At 54.2% G+C, this 16,868-nt stretch overlaps 1 protein-coding gene across 1 annotated transcript in view; it reads left to right on the top strand.

Moving 5' to 3' along the window:
* The first annotated feature begins 25 nt into the window (after positions 1-25).
* The window catches only part of IQCK (IQ motif containing K), a 124,311-nt gene continuing 107,468 nt past the window's right edge, over positions 26-16,868 (top strand). The window contains exons 1-4 of the mRNA XM_062180962.1: positions 26-215; positions 10,108-10,172; positions 11,049-11,178; positions 12,433-12,530. Of these exons, the coding sequence (XP_062036946.1) occupies positions 26-215; positions 10,108-10,172; positions 11,049-11,178; positions 12,433-12,530 (483 nt within the window). The remainder of the gene's footprint in view (positions 216-10,107; positions 10,173-11,048; positions 11,179-12,432; positions 12,531-16,868) is intronic.

The raw sequence follows: 16,868 nt of genomic DNA, 5'->3' as shown, positions 1-16,868 counted from the left end.
CGCGGTTGCCGTGGAAACGGCGTCCATGGCGGCTCCGCTGCCGATCCCCAGCCGCAGTGGCCAGCGCGAGGAGCCGGACAGCTCGGCCGACTCGTCCGGCACCACCCGGACGCCAGCGCTCACCGTGTCGTCCGTGTCCCCCGACCTGCCTGTGTCTCTGGGGCAGGTCACCGAGCCGCCGCCGGGCAAGAACCTGTGGGAGCAGATCTGCGAGGGTAGGCAGCCGGGACTGGCCGACGAGGGCGGGAGCCGGGCGGCCTCTGTGCGCCAGGCGGCTGACGTCGTGGGGCCGCTGTGCGATTCCCAGCGCGGGGAACAGGCGGGCTCCCGCTGCGCTCTGTCGAGTGGCTACGGAGTGGACAGCTCCCTGGCAGGCAGCTAAGGCAGTCGCCGTGGCCACGGGAGCAAAACTCCCGGTCCTTGACCCCGACGCCCACCCCCCACTCTTCATTAAAAACACTCGGCTCCCAAGGGTGATCGAGTGTTTTGGCTAAGCACTTCCTGTGGCTCTCTGGGTCCAGCCTGAAGTCCCTGCTCCAGCCCTGGCCTAGAGACACCTGTTCCATTGCAGATGCTCTCCGCGTAACTCGCACCCTTAGCTCCCTACCCCTTGGTGCCGTGGCAAGGAGCTAATGACTGCCACAAAGGATTCAAGTATCTGAGGGTAGGCACGGCGGCTGTCTCCTCCCCAGAGCTCTCGCTCCCCTAAGCCAAACGCTTCTGCAGAATATGTGAGCAGCGTGGCGCCATGGGGGGAGTCGCTCAGCCTCCTCTGGAGAGAGGGAAACTGATGGACCGGCTCACAGGGCTGTGGTGAGGGCCGAGTAGGAACGTGCGTGAAGGGGCCTCGCTCAGCGGACTCAATAAACCTTCACTGTCACCGACGAAGAAACACGGGTCGTGGCTTAGAATCCGGGTTCGTTTTGGCCACACAGGCCTGCAGGGAGAAAGCACAGAGAATCTGGGTGCCCGCCCAGAACCAGGTGGGGGGAGCCCCCTGCACAGAGACAGCGTCACAGAAGGAAGCGACTGGGGTCACAGGTGGCCGGCCGTGCGCATGGACACTCGGATGATGTCTGTACCCTGGACGAATAAACTGAGCTCCTAAACATCTTAGAGCACGGTTTGCTATAACAGTAAAGTGTGGTGATTCCCGTCTCTGAGGTTAGCAAGCGTCACGTTCTGTTAGGACCCCTCCATCAAAAACAAGGCTCACAGCAAGCAGCCTGGCCCGAAGCTCGGTTCGTGAAAACAAGACACAGGGCAGGGCCCGGCATCGCCACGCAAAGGTTACGCTGCCTCCGGAGCTGCCCGCCTGCCTCCCACGGGGGAGTGCTGCTTGGGTGCCCCGCTGTTCTGCTTCCCGGCTACGTTCCTGCTGATACACCCCGGGAGGCACCGGGCGATGGAGACCCAGATGGAGTTCTGGGCTCCTGGATTTGGCCTGGCCCAGCCCCGGCAGTTGTAGGCATTGAGAGAGTCAACCAGTGGGTGGAAGATCTCTCTCTCTATTCTCTCTCTCTCCCCCCCCCCTCGTTGCTCTGCTTTTAAAGTAGGTGGAAATATGGCCGGCGCCGCGGCTCAATAGGCTAATCCTCTGCCTATGGCACTGGCACACCGGGTTCTAGTCCCTGTTGGGGCACCGGATTCTGTCTCGGTTGCCCCTCTTCCAGGCCAGCTCTCTGCTGTGGCCCGGGAAGGCAGTGGAGGATGGCCCAAGTGCTTGGGCCCTGCACCCGCATGGGAAACCAGGAAAAGCACCTGGCTCCTGGCTTCGGATCAGCGAGATGCGCCGGCCGCAGCGCGCTGGCCATGGCGGCCATTGGAGGGTGGACCAACGGCAAAGGAAGACCTTTGTCTGTCTCTCTCACTGTCCACTCTGCCTGTCAAAAAAAAAAGAAAAAAGAAAAAAGAAGGTGGAAATAAACTTTTATATAAAGACACAGTACAGGTAAATACCTAAGATGTTGGTCCTGCCTGCTCGGGCTGTCCCGTGTGCCTGTGCACCTGCCTCTATGAGACCTTATCCATGAATGTCGTCGTGTTTTCTCCCTCCTCTTTCCAGTGACAACCAAGGGCTCTGTCTTGGTGACAGGGACCTTTCCTGCCAAGCCTCCTAATTAAATCGTCCAGTGGCTTGGGACTTAACGATGCTGGGCTGTGGTTTCAGCCAGGACTATGGTTTCAGTGCAGCTGTCTGGGCCTTGCTGCTCCTGGTCTGGTGCTGCTGTGGTTCGCCGCCCCGGCAGCCCCGGCACTGTCTGGGATTCATGGCTCAGCCTCAGTGCTCTTGTAGAATCTGATCCCTTATCCCAGCTGCCAGGTACTGACGCGGGTCAGAGCTGAACCAACGCGCGTTCCCCTGGCTCACCCGCCGGCTCTCGGCGCTGGACGCTGTTCAACATCCATCAGTGCCTCCTCCCCTTACCCACGGCGGCTGGCCCCGGGCTTTAGTCCTCCCCCTCTCCACCAGCGTTCTGTTGTCCCACTTAGCACAGGAGGGGAGTCCTCCGGTCCCCCATCTGCGCACACACGGAGGACACGCGCTCTGCGCCCCGCTCACCACTCAGCCCTCCGTCTGCTCTCCATCCCAGGAGCTCACCCTGTCACTCACCACCTCCACATCTTTCACTTCCCCACAAACACTCTGCGCTTTCACCTCGGGGGCGGGGGGGGGGGGGGGGTAATAAAACCTGCCCGGACCCCATTAGCTGCCAGTCCCGATCCATCTCTCTTCCCTGTGAAGAACACACAGGGCCCTTGTTGGCACCACTCTCACTCCCACTTCCTTAGCACCGCAGGCAGACTGAACTTCACTTGATCTCCCCGAAGAAAGGATTCTCCCGCACCCAGTCAGCAGTCAGCACGTACCCACCGGGCGTGCGTGCGTGGTGTGACGGCAGGCAGGCCTGTGGGCCCGGACAGCGGACTCTGGATCCCATATGTCACCATCGTCCACCCCGCACCCCGCTCCAGAAGCCGAGGACCCCTCTTGTGTGCTTCTCGGTTACAACCCCCGCTCTTAATCGCCAGTCCCTGCAGGGTCTCCCTGCTTAGCATCTCCAGGGATCAGCCCCGCCCCCGCCCCGCCCCCAGGCTCATCTCCCACCTTCGGTGAGGCCCTTACAACCCCCGACTGGATTGAACTGGGGCAGGTCTCCTTCTAGACCATGTTCCACTCTGTCACAGGAGCTGCCCTAAAATTCCCATCTCGCCATGCCATACCAGCCTAACACTGAAGCCCCTTAAGGATCCAACCCTGTTTTTCTTGTCTCATCATTTTTCTGCTTCAAACTATTGGAAGCAGAAAATGTTCAACATTTAGTGAACTGTTCTTTAGATACAAGGAACTAGTGTAGGTACATTTTCTTTATTTTTTAAAAAAGATATATTTATGGGGCCAGCACTGTGGCACAGTAGGTTAATGCCCTGGCCTGAAGCACTAGCTGGTTCAAGACCCGGCTGCTCCACTTTCTGTCCAGCTCTCTGCTATGGCCCAGGAAAGCAGTAGAGGATGGCCCAAGTCCTTGGGCCCCTGCACCCACGTGGGAGACCCGGAAGAAGCTCCTGGCTCTGGATTGGTGCAGCTCCAGCTGTTGCGGCCATTTGGGGAGTGAACCAACGGATGGAACAGTGCGCACGCTCTCTCTCTCTGTAACTCTCACTTTCAAATAAATAAATATTTTTTAAAAAGATATTTATTCATAAGCCCATCCCCTGGTTCACTCCCCAAATGGCTGCAACAGCCAGGGCTGGGCTGATCCAAAGCCAGGAACCAGGAGGCTCATCCAGGTCTCCCACATGGGTGCAGGGGCCCAAGCACTTGGGCCATCCTCCGCTGCTTTTCCCAGGCACATTAGTAAGGAGCTGGATCATAATGGGGCAGCCAGGACTGGAACCAGCACCCCCCAGCACTGCAGGTGGAGGCTTAACCTTCTATGCCACAGCACTGGCCCCAGGTGCATTCTCATTTAAGACTCATAGTAACTCAGGATTTTCCCTATTGTACAATGGGAGAAACTGAGGCTTAGAAAACCTGCCCAAAGTGGCTAGCAGAATGAGGATCAAAGTCAGGCCTGTGTGACGCTCAAGTTCAAATCCCTCAACAAGAAACCAGCACGTTGGGACTGGCGTTGTAATACAGCGGGTTAAGCCCCTGCCTGCATTGCCAGCATCACATATCGGCATTGGTTCAGGTCCCAGCTGCTCCATTCCAATCCAGTTCCTGGTGAATGTGCCTAGGAAAGCAGCAAAAGATGGCCCAAGTCCTCGGGCCCCTGCCACCCACACGGGAGACCTTTCAGCCTGTCCCAGTCCTGGCTGTTGGGGATATTTGGGGGGAGTGAACCAGCAGACGAAAGATCTCGACATATCTCTCCCTCTCCCCTTCTCTCTCCCATCCAAGTACTAACCAGGCCCAACCCTGCTTAGCTTCTGAGATTAGGCGCATTCAGGGTGGTATGGCTGTAGACCTCTCCTTCTCTCTGTTTTTGCCTTTCAAATAAAGAAGTCTTAAAAAAAAAAAAAGGGGGAAAAGGAAAGGAAAGGAAACCAGTATGCTTTCAAGCATGGACAGGAGCACCGACGGCAGAACCTCCTGGAAGCTTGCTAACAACACAGATTGCCTGGTGCTGGCCCTAGCCTGATGAGTCCTTGAACTCTGGGCATGAAACTAGCACTCCAGGCAAGGCACACGGCACAGCGCACCGTCCTGTACCGTGTCCTTGTCGCCACCCCGTGTCCCACCCCTCCACTCCTAGGCACAGGCTTTGCTTCATAATGGAACATCTCTGCCCGTTCTAACCTCTGTATCTTTCAAGACTCAGCCCCAGGTGCCCCTCTCCTGGAAGGCCTGCGTCTCTTCGGTGCTTCTAAAGCTGCAGGTGCAGCCCTCTGTGGCATCGCGCTTGGGCATCACAACCCCAGTTCACTATGCATCCCCTCACGGCAACTTAAGCTCCTCAGCCCTGTTCTTCCCCCAGTCCAGCAACCTTGTATAACCCCCTGCCAGAGGACACACCCGCCAGGACTAGCAACAGCCGGCAGGGGGCAAATGTTGCCTTTTAATTGTTTCCATTAGGATCATTTTCAGCGGCAAACAACACAAAGCTCAACTTGTAAATGGCCTGGGCCATCAGTTCATTTCATTATCTGGCATCCCAGAGGCACAGCAGGGAAAGTGTCCAACTGTGGTCCCAGGGCGCGGCTCGCCTGGCGAGCTGCCGGGCTCACTCTGCTGGTTGCACGGTGTCGCCTTTGCTGTGTTCAATGAGCGACCACTTCTTCTGCTTAAACAGGGGTGCCTTCCTCCCGCCTGTGATGAAAGTCCCCTCGCCAGTGAACCTGCTCACCAGTCAGTTAATTGAAAGATTGGAGGTGAGCTTGCCAGCAGCCCTTAGCGATCAAAGGACACAAATGATGATAGATCAGGCCGGTTTAAGGAACGCGATGCTTTTTACAAACCATCAGATCCTCTCGTGCCGTTCGCTGGGACAGCACCGGTCTGTAATCAATTACATATTTCCAGTTGAAATCACAGGGGAAATTCACAGATTCTCAAACGTGCCCGAGGCTGTGAGTGAGGAGCACATGGGATGGGCTCGAGGCCAAGCTGTTTCCCTGGGTATCCTGTATCCTCACTTCCACTGTGGATCTTTCAGGGTTGTCACGATAAAGTTTTTATCTTTTCCATCAAATTGAAGTGAACGCCTGAGATTTCACTGGCAAAAATGCACACGTGGCAAATATACTTAAAGCAATGCAAATAAAAGTATCTTTTTAAAACTGTGTAGGATTGATTATACCCTAGACAAACAGGGAGCGTTACTACTAGCAGTACAAATTGTTGTCAACCTTGGGGCTCAGATTTTAAACTAATTTTTCCTGTGACAGAACAATTCTCCAGGTAGGCATTAATCTGACAGACAAGCTCCATTCAGATCAGTGATATATGTATGAAAATGCTCATTGTAACTTAACAGTGTAACGTTGGGAAAAAAAAATCCGAATGCCCACCAAAAGAGTACCCTGGTTAATTAGGCGTGGCGATCGTGTGTGCAGCCCCATTGAGAGTGGCACCACATCCAACACCTGGAATGTTTCCTTCGGGGCCCTCAGTGAATCGGAGTGAGTGAACACGGAGTCAAAGCACTTTGGTGGGACCAGCGCCATGGCTCGCTAGGTTAATCCTCCGCCTGCGGCGCCGGCATCCCATATGGGCGCCGGGTTCTGTTCCGGTTGCCCCTCTTCCAGGCCAGCTCTCTGCTGTGGCCTGGGAGTGCAGTGGAGGATGGCCCAAGTGCTTGGGCCCTGCACCCTCATGGGAGACCAGGAGGAAGCACCTGGCACCTGGCTTCGGATCGGCGCAGCGCGCTGGCCGTAGCAGCCATTTGGGGGGTGAACCAAGGGAAGGAAGACCTTTCTCTCTCTCTCTCTCACTGCCTATGACTCTGTCAAATAATAATAATAATAATAAAAAGCACCTTGGTGTCCTTGCTTTGTTCACACTTCATCCATCCATCGAGGAAGTATTCTCCAGGAGCTAACAATGGCAGGCACACACACACCCAGGTGCCTCCCTCCCAAAGCAAGAAAAGGATTTCAAGTGAGAGGAAGACCGATACAAGTTGTGAGCGAAAAGGACATTTAGGAAGCTCTGCACCTGGGTCGTTTGACCTGGTCTAAGATCTTTTAAGTAAATATGTTTGTGTATTATGTATTTTTTGCAATGTGGTCTTCAAAAATTTTGTGGAAAATGCCTATTAAAAAGCTATGCATGGGCCGGTGCCGTGGCTCAGTAGGCTAATTCTCCGCCTGCAGTGCCAGCACACCGGGTTCTAGTCCCGGTTGGGGTGCCGGATTCTGTCCCCGTTGCCCCTCTTCCAGGCCAGCTCTCTGCTGTGGCCCGGGAGTGCAGTGGAGGATGGCCCAAGTGCTTGGGCCCTGCACCCGCATGGGAGACCAGGAGAAGCACCTGGCTCCTGGCTTCGGATCAGCGCAGTGTGCCGGCCACAGTGGCCATTGGGGGGTGAACCAATGGCAAAGGAAGACCTTTCTCTGTGTCTCTCATCTCTCTCTCTCTCTCACTATCCACTCTGCCTGTCAAAAAAAAAAAAAAAAAAAAAAGCTATGCATGTGTTTTAAACTTTTTTTTTTTTGCAAAAATAAACTTGAAAAAGTTATTTATGTATTTGTGGGGGTGGAGGTAGAGGAAGGGATCCCATCCATTGGCTCACGCCTTAAATGCCCGCAGTGGCTACAGCCAAGCCAGGCTGAAGCCAGGGGCTGGGCACTCAATCCACGTCTCCCGAAGGGTGGCAGAGACACAGCTACTTGGCTCACCTGCTGCCTCTCAGGGTGCGCGTTAGCTGGAAGCTGGAACTGGAGCAGAGCTGGGACTCGAACCCAGGGCATTCCAACCTGGGATTTAGGCATCTTAACCTCTAGCCCAATTGCCTGTCTCAAACTTACTTTTTAATTTTGTTTCCTCTGAAACTCTAAAGTACCCTCATACATACATTAACAAATATGTTGAAAAACATTCTAACAGATTTACAACAAATCTTAACAGTGGTTATAGGGTTGCAGTGGGATTAGATGTGACTTTTACTCTTTGGAAGCCATCTCTATTACTTAAAACTTTCACTATGTACTGGTTTTATAATCAAAGATACAGGTCTAGAGGCTGGCACTGTGGTGTTCAGGTAAAGCCGCCACCTGCAATGCTGGCATCCAATATGGGCACCGGTTCGAGTCCGGCTGCTCCACTCCTGATCCAGCTCTCTGCTATGGCCTGGGAAAGCAGTAGAAGATGGGCCAAGTCCTTGGGCCCCTGCACTCATATGGGAGACCTGGAAGAAGCTTCTGGCTCCTGGCTTCGGATCGGCACAGCTCCAGCTGTTGCAGCCATTTTAAGAGTGAACCAGCGAATGGAAGAACTCTCTCTCTCTCTCTCTGCAACTCTGCCTCTCAAATAAATAAATCTTTTTTTTTTTTTTAAAGATACAGGTCAATGACATTTTCCATACTGTATCAGTGGTGGGTACTTCAAAAAGCAGTGGGAACAGGAGGGTAAATTCACCATGCCCAAGAGGGACGAGCACAGAGCTGTCGCTGGTTTGCAGGCAGGATGCTAAGGTGGCCTGCACATTCTCACCCCTGGCGCACATGGTTACTCAGTCACACGCTAATCCGGATCTTCATCGGCTGACCTTAATCCTGGGAGATGACCGGAAGTGGACCAGACCTACTCAGGGGAGTTTCAAGGAACAGAAGCCAGAGGGAGTCAAATAGGAGATTCTTGTGTTGACCTTGACGTAGAAACAACCATGTTGCCCACTGCCTGTGGCAGGGACCTGGGGGCAGCCTCCAGGAGCCCAGTGGTCCCCGGGTGACAGCCAGCAAGATGCTTGGGACCTTAGACCTCCAATGGTGAGGAGCTGAATCCCACCAGCCCTGGCGGGTGCCTTGGTTTTGACCTCCTGAGACCCCGCACCATCCCTAGATTCCTGACTCAAGGGAGCTGTGATGTGAGAAACTTGTGTTGCTTTAAATCTCTGAAGTTGGGCTCAGCGGTCCTCCCTTAGCCATGGTTTCACTTCCCATGGCTATGGTTAACTGTGGTCAACTTCCGTCTGAAAATACCGCACGAAACATGCCAGGAATACACCTCTCGTGAGTTTAAAATAACTGATTACAGTGTGTTGATATAAGTGTTCTATCTTGAGTTATTGTTGTTAATCTCTCCTTGTGCCCAATCTCAAAGTTAAACTTACAGATAAACACAGGGTTCAGTACCATCCACAACTTCAGAGACCTGTGGAACTTCTTGGACTGCATCCCCACAGAACAGCAGCGGGCTACTGTCATTTGTTACAATATTGTTACAGCAATGGAAACTAATACAGCTGGGGCCAGTGTTGTAGTATGCACAGGTCTGCAACACTAGCATCCCACATGAGCGCTGGTTCAAGTCCCGGCTGCTCTACTTCTCATCCAGCTCCCTACTAATGTGCCTTGGAGGCAGCTGATAATGGCTCAAGTTCTTGGACCCTGCCACCCATGTGTGAGAACCGGATGGAGTCCCATCCTCCTGGCTTCCTCCTGTCCCAGCCCTGACTGCTGGGGTCATCTGGGGAGCAAACCAGTAAATGGAAGAGCTCTAACTCTGCCTTTCAAATAAATAAATCTTAAAAAAACAAAACTAGTACAGCTGCTATAGCAAATCGAAAGGGCTTACAACCTGCAGTCTGATGTACTTGACCCCAGCCTGATACTTAGGAGTTAAAAAAAGAAAGTTAAGAAATGCTCTACTTCCCAGTAAGGAACCTGATAATGGGGGGCCAGCGCTGTGGTGCAGAAGGTTATTGCCCTGGCCTGAAGCACTGGCATCCTATATGGCACCAGTTTGAGTCCCAGCTGCTCCTCTTCCAATCCAGCTCTCTGCTATGGCCTGAGAAAGCAGTACAAGATGGCCCAAGCTCTTGGGCCCCTGCACCCACATGGGAGACCCGGAAGAAGCTCCTGGCTCCTGGCTCCAGATCGGCGCAGCTCTGGCCGTTGCAGCCATCTGGGGAGTGAACCAGTGGATGGAAGACCTCTCTCTACGTCTCTCTGTAACTCTTTCAAATAAGTAAAAATAAATCTTAAAAAAAAAAAAGGACCCTGATAACGGAGACACCTTGCGTCCAGTACACCTGTATTCCCGCCATACCGTCTTGCCCAGAACGGCGACTCTTCCTCATCACCAAAAATGACAGTGCAGCTGCCCCTAACACCCTGACCTTTCCAGAAATCTTTTCCCAGCCTTCTCCCGAGAGAGGTTTCTGGCCACCTCTCAGCCAGCGTTGCGGCCGTTCCATAGAACTTGTGTGGCGGGCTCCCTGTAAGCCTCTCCTCCGGAAGCCACGGGCATCTTCCCCTAACCCCCTCCCACTCCATCGCTCCTAGTTACCACGGTCACAATCGGAGGCTGAGCACGCTGGGGAAAGACAGCCCCAGACCCTCACATACAGCCTTAGCCCTGGCATGTGTGGGACCAGCTGTCTCTCTGTGTGTCACCCACTGCAACAAAGCATGGAACTGAGCGCTTCCCCTGTCTCCTTTCAGAGTATGAAGCCGAGCTGCCCCCTTTTCCAGAAGGATACAAAGTCAAACAAGAAGCGCCGGCTGCTGTGAGTATTTTCCAGGCCTTAACCTAGGGGGAAGGCTCGTAGAGACTAGCACGGACGGCGGCCAATGTCAGTGTCATGATGGGGAGGTGGACCAGGGGAGGGATTAGAGCCAGGGAGAGATGCTAGCTGCACTCCTCACTTAAAGGGCGTCACGTGACCTCTCTGCGCCTCAGTTTGTTCGTCTGTTAAATGGGACATAATCCTCGACTAACTCCAGGGGCCTCTGTGGGGCTCAGAGGAGACCCCCGAGTGAGAAAGGCCTCCGGGATGAATCCAGCAGCCTGACCACGCCGGGGGCAGTTGCAGACCTAGTGGATGTCTCCGAGCATTAGGTGGGCAAGAGGAAGGCTGGGCCAGAGAGAGGGGTTGAAGGACAGGGCAGCCGGGGAGGGAGGCCCCCGGGACGTAGCCTCGGGGTTCACGGAGTTTCCAGTTTTGCTGGGAAAGAGGTTGGCACTGGCGCGGGGCGCGGCTCTGTGCACCCCGGGGCACGCGGGAGCAGGAAGAAGGCAGGTGCAGCCCAGCGGGACCCTCACGCGACCTCACTGTGCCCCCCCCTTCGGATCTGCGCTGACTCGGTGGACTCTTTCTCCGGGGCCAGCGTCCCCCTCTGGCTGTGCCTTCCTCCCTGGCTTCCCTGTTTCTTTTGGGTGTGTTTGCAAATCGGTCATGCAGAGAAGCGGCTCCTGTTCTTTCCTGGGTCAGGGGTTTATTCCTCGAGTGTCATCTGCAGGTGTCCCGGAGGGAAGGGAGACACAGATTTGTGCTGGGTGTGCCCCCTGAGCCTAGGGTTCTGCCGTGGAAGCGCGACCCTTTGTGAGGTTCCGAAAGGAAAGACCGTGCCTGCGATGGGTCCCCGCCCTTGCCCACCCTCAGGATTTGCCACTGGAGGAAGTGATCGTCCACGGCTTCCACGCTGAGCACTACCTGCCAGCTCCCCCTATCACCGTGACCTCACACATACCTTGTCCTTCGTACAAACTGGAAGCCATCGATCCAAAAACATGTAAGTAAACAAGGCGAGATTTCCGCTTTTGTCGTTTGGGGTTTGGGACACAGCAGAAGCCACAGGGTGAGGGTGGGGGTGGGGGTGGATAGCTAGACCTCACAGAGGCCATATAAATCAGAAAGAATATGGCTTGGGTTTTAATTAAGAGAAGTATCCTTTAGTCCACTAACTTGGAGGTTAGAATGTAATAAAGAGCTGGGTGTTTGGTGAGCTTGCAGGTGCCTACATCCCGGATCAGAATGCTTGATTAGAGCCCCAGCTCCTTCACCTCCAACACAGCTTCCTGGGGGGCAGCAGGGGATGGTTCAGGTGCTTGGGTCTCTGCCCCCAACATGGCTGCAGCTCCAGGCCATGGTCTGCTCCTGCCACTGGTCTGGCCCAGCCCTGGCTGCTGTGGGCATCTGGGGAGTAACCCGGCAGATGAAGGCTCTGTGTTTCCTCTCTGCCTTTCAAATAAAAGGAAAATAAGGCTTTTTTAAAATGTTATGAAGATAATAGCAGGTGTAATTTGATTCTGCATTGAATACAAAGGGGAGAGGGGTCAATCAGTGTGAAATGTGGGAGCAGTTATCATGCCGCCCTCATTTACTTGTGACACCAGAGGTGGGGCCTGCAGGCCTCTTACCCTGAGTCTGGTGCTGTAGGAGCGGCCTCCAGCCAGGCCCTAGTACTGCATTCTGGGCCTTTAGACTCCCACCAGCTACGCCCTGGCCTCACTCCTGCTGCCTTGGGGCTGTAACCAGCTGGGGACCTGGTTCTAGGTAGGACCTGGCCTACATCCTTGCCAGTCTACAGAGGCTCAAAGGACATTTCAAATTCCTTAAAAAAAAAAAAGAAATTCTTTATTTGAAAAGCAGAGACAGAGACAGGCAGATAGACAGAGCTCTTCCACCCGCTGGCTCTCTTCCCTAAATGCCTACAACAGCCAGGGCTGGCAACTCAACCTGGGTCTCCTTCATGGGTGGCAGGGACCCAGTTACCTGAGCCATCCCTGCTAGAATCAAGAGTGGAGCCAGGACTTGGAACCAGGTACTGATATGGGATGCGAGGGTCCCATTGCATCCAAACGCCTGCCCCTTAATTTTCTTCAATAATCCATCCCAACCCAGCAGTCTGGTGTACGCTGTAACACTTACGGCTGTCTTATCGAATAGACCAGACTTTTTTCGGTTCAGAAGGAAATGTTCTTCCCAGAGTAACACAGGGCATTCAGGCCCTGCAGAGGGATTTTTTCCCCCTTGTCTGCTTCAGGTTCCCCCAGAGAGTATTTGGAAACATTCATCTTTCCAGTCCTGCTTCCCGGAATGGCCAGCCTCCTTCACCAAGCGAAGAGGGAGAAATGTTTTGAGGTCAGTTGCTTAGCAAGGTCTTTTGCAGGTTCTCGGTCCTCCATTTTGATCAAATGGTCACTCATTATCTCAGAGTGCCACTGGGTTCCTGTCCTTGAAATGATCCCTTTGGGTGGGACAGCCTGCGTTCGGGGCCGCTCACCCAAGCCCAGCCTTGCGGCCAACAGTGCACACACTCGCCCTGCCTTCTGTCCGGCTGCGCGGGCCTCCCGCCCTGCCTGGCGTCCCTGCCTGCCCTTCTCCTGTGTGATGGTTTTCCTTGCATGCATCGGTGAAAGCTTTCCTTACCACCCGTGGCGTGGAACTTGCTCTGGGAGAGGCCTGGTGCTCTCAAAGTGAGCACAGGATACTGGGCGCTGTCACCCCGTAGCTGGTTATCTGTGCAAACCAAGTGGCACACCGCCACCTAGCACCCTGAGATGATGGGGGGGTATCTCCTGCACGGTTTTGAATTGTAGCATGTTGGGTGAGCCACAGGGAGAGCGTGGGGGAAAAGTACTTACTGTTGAGTGAGCACTGGCTCTGTGCGGGCACTTGACTTTATCGTCCATTATTTCAGTTAGCCCTCATAGCAGCCTTCTGCAATCCTCTGTTTTAAAAAAATCATTTACTATTTTTATTTGAAAGTCAGAGGGGGAGATGGGAGAGTGGAGAAGGGAGAAGGGAGAGGGGAGAGGGGAGAGGGGAGAGGGGAGAAGGGAGAGGGGAGAGGGGAGAGGGGAGAAGGGAGAGGGGAGGAAGATCTTCCATCTACTGGTTCACTCCCACAAATGCCTGCACAGCCAGGGTGGGCCAGGCCTAAGCCAGGAGCCTGGAACTGCATCCAGGTGTCCCAAGTGGGTGGCAGGGGCCCAGGTACTCAGGTCATCACTGCTCTCTTCCAGGGTGCACGTTAGCAGGGAGCTGGATCCTAAACAGAGCCGGGACTAGAACCCAGGCCCTCCAATATGGGATGCAGGTATCCCAGGCAGCATCTAACTGCTATGCCAAATGCCTGCCCCTTCCTTCCACCATCGTCATCAGCGTTCAGTAGATGAGAACACACAGGGACAGAGGGCTCAGAGTGATCAGGCAGCGCTGGTGCTGTGGCGTAGCGGGTGAAGCCACTGCCCCCGGTGCCAGCATCCCATATGGGCGCCGGTTGGAGTCCCAGCTGCTCTGCTTCCGATCCAGCTCTCTGCTAAGGCCTGGGAGGGCAGTAGAAGATGGCCCAAGAGCTTTGGCCCCTGCACGCATGTGGGAGACCCGGAAGAAGCTCCTGGCTTCGGACCAGCCCAGCTCTGGCCATTGCAGCCATTTGAGGAGTAAACCAGCCTATGGAAGATCTGTCTGTCTCTCTGTCTCTGTCTCTCTCTCTCTCTCTCTCTGCCTCCCAAATAAATAAGTCTTAAAAAAAAGTGTGACCAAGGGTGAATGGTAGGGCTAGATCATTGAATGCAGATGAAGTCATTTGTGATAGAACAAATGCAGCCCTTCGGGGTGGCCACACTGTGGACTCTGTAAAAGCATCTGGAGTTCACGCTGTCCCCTTGGCGTCTGGCAGGGCTCCTGTCTGAGTGTTTGGTCCTTGATTGTACTGTGGAGCCAGAGGTCTCCCATGTTCCAGCAAAGACTGGAGCTTCTATTTAGCTGGGCGTGACGTTGCTCCGCCCCTCCTGCCTCTTCCCCCCAAGTGCCTGCCCGCAGATCCAAGCATTAGGCCTCGTGTGGCTGTTTTGCTTCGACTTGAGGCAGGAACGGATCATGAGGCATTGATGAGAACTTGTGCCATGCACCTGTGAAGGCGGAAACCGGGGCGCAGTGGGCCACAGTCCACCATCCGACAGCCATGGATGCGCACGGGGAAGCCGAGGACCCTCAGCCGGACTGTCCACAGCCTCCCTGCCTCGTCTCCTCCCACCCAGTCTCCTTCCCGGCCCCGTCCCTGCCCACCAGAACCGCTCGGTGTGCCCCGTGCGAGGCCCCCACTTCCGGGCAAGTGGTCCTGCTTTTGTTAGATGAAAATCTTGGAACCAATTCGAGTTCCACTTGGTTTTCCATGCCCAGCTCCGTGACACCTCTTCCCAGCTTCCAGCTCCCTGCTGGGCCCAAACCACAAGTAATTGATCCCAGCTCTCAGCTTTCAGGGTATTTCATCCATGCCTTGTTGCACGGCAAATTAAGATATCCTTAATTAAGGCATTCTTAGCCCGCATAGACTTAATTTTGTACGCGTCTGTCTCTCCCAGCATTTTAAGTCCCTTGAGCACAAAGTCTTCATCTGATTTCTTTCTGCTTCTCTACTCAATGCCCAATATGCCCTGCCCAAGGCATAATGGGGGAGCGCACGTAGGTCCTCAGTAAGTGCGTGGCCGGACACAGGGCAGCGTTGCTATCACCATGGTCCAGCTCGCTCCTGCCTGTCTGAGAAAGTTGTCCTGTTAGACTCATCCCTGAGAGGCCGCCAGGTGGAGAAGGAAGAAGACTCCATCCATCTATTTCACGAGTTTTGTCAATGAGGGAGTGAAAGCGATGGCAAATGGCACAGCCTGATCCCCCTCCTGTATGAGTTGTACACTTAGTAATCCCGGCCTTGTTTGTAGCCTAGTACTTCAGAGCAGGATTCTGAGGTCAAAGCTCCCTGACTTTGAAGTTCATTACCATCCCAGCTGACCACACAGCCTAGGGCAAGTTCTTTTGTTTCTCTGAGCCACAGGCATTTCTCTACGTGTGAAAGGAGCAGGGGCATGGCACCTGCTCCTGGGGCTACCATGCTGGTGGAATGAGGCAGAGCAAGCCCAGGGCTCAGCCAGTGCCCGGCACATAAGACAGCTTGCATAAATGTTAACGTACGATCTTGCGTTAGAACTCCTGGGCTACAGGTGCTTCCCACGTACAGCGGATTACCCCTGCTCTCTGAGTGGCTTCATTCTTGCCACTTGAAGATCTGATTCAGCACTTGGTCCAGCTCCCAGGGTAAAAACAAAATTCCAATTCTGCAGTGGGTTCATGAGGCAGCCTTATTGTATGGATCATATCATGGAGAAGTTGGGAAGAGGATTTTGTTTGTACCCATGAAATAATGTTTTGTTCTTCTCTGGAAGCATTTCTGTCACCCCCAAGCAAGCAGCCCTCTCACCAAGTCTCTGAAGACACCTTCCTGATCCAGAACTACCTGGCTCCGGCGCTCAGCTTGCGTGGCCCACCCAGCTAAGCCAGAGCCCCGTGTTGGGCCTGCTCCTCCCTTGAAATGCAGTTCAGCCATCACTCCTTGGGGGTGGGAGTGGTTCCAGGGACTGTACATCCCTCATGCCAACATAGGCACAAATGCAAGGATTTCTTTATATTGCTCTGTCAGAAATGCTTACTCTGGGAGCTGGTACTGTGGCGTAGTGGGCTAAGCCTCTGCCTGCGGCACCAGCATCCCATATGGGCGCCAGTTCGAGTTCCGGCTGCTGCACTTCCGATCCAGCTCTCTGCTATAGCCCGGGAAAGCAGCAGAAGATGGCCCAAGTCCTTGAGCACTTGCACCCACGTGGGAAACCCGGAAGAAGCTTCTGGTTTCTGGCTTTGGATCGGCCCAGCTCTGGCCATTGTGGCCTTTTGGGGAGTGAACCAGTGGATGGAAGACCTTTCTCTCTCTGTCTCCCTCTCCCTCTCTGTAATTCTGCCTCTCAAATAAATACATAAATCTGAAAAAAAAAAAAAAAGAAAAAGAAATGCTCCCTCTTGACACAGGCCTGTGGGTGCCAATCCGGGGGCTTTCAATCCCACTTCACCGACAGCCTGCCTGTCCCCTTGGAACCAGGAAAGCGCACAGGGATGAGAGCCCATGTTTTCAGGAACGGGAAGTAGCCCGCGAACAGGAAATGCTGCTCGATGAATGTCAGCGACTGGTCTACATCACAGCCAGGTAACCGCTCTCCTGTCCCCTGGACTTCCACCGGGGCCCGGGTGTCAGCCGTAGTCGTGAAAGCCAGAGCGGTCGGCTCATTGATGAGCTGCACACCGCGCACCAGTGCTGGCCAAAGCGCTGTCCACACATCAGCCCGCTTCTTCCTTACCCCAATCCTGTGAACTGGAACGAGAGCGGTGGGATCATCTTGGCACACACATGAGGAATACCTACAAGAAGGCGAAGTCACTTAAGTGTAGTTCCGTTCATCAAGTTCTCTTCTGTGCGATCGTGGGGCCAGGCCCTGGGGACACGGAGAGGACAAGCCACGGCCTTGAACTCCAGAAACCCACAGATGAGTAAGCAAGCCTTTGGTAGATGCAGGACAATGATGAGCTAAGGCAGGTTTTTTTTTTTTTTTTCTTTTTAATTCTTCTCCGCTGTGAGTCTGTTCTTCTCTGTGT

The sequence above is a fragment of the Lepus europaeus genome, chromosome 21, assembly GCF_033115175.1.
Source record: "Lepus europaeus isolate LE1 chromosome 21, mLepTim1.pri, whole genome shotgun sequence".
Lineage (NCBI taxonomy): Eukaryota > Metazoa > Chordata > Mammalia > Lagomorpha > Leporidae > Lepus > Lepus europaeus.
Note: the sequence above shows the minus strand (reverse complement) of the source record. Positions and strands in the feature narration are given on the sequence as shown.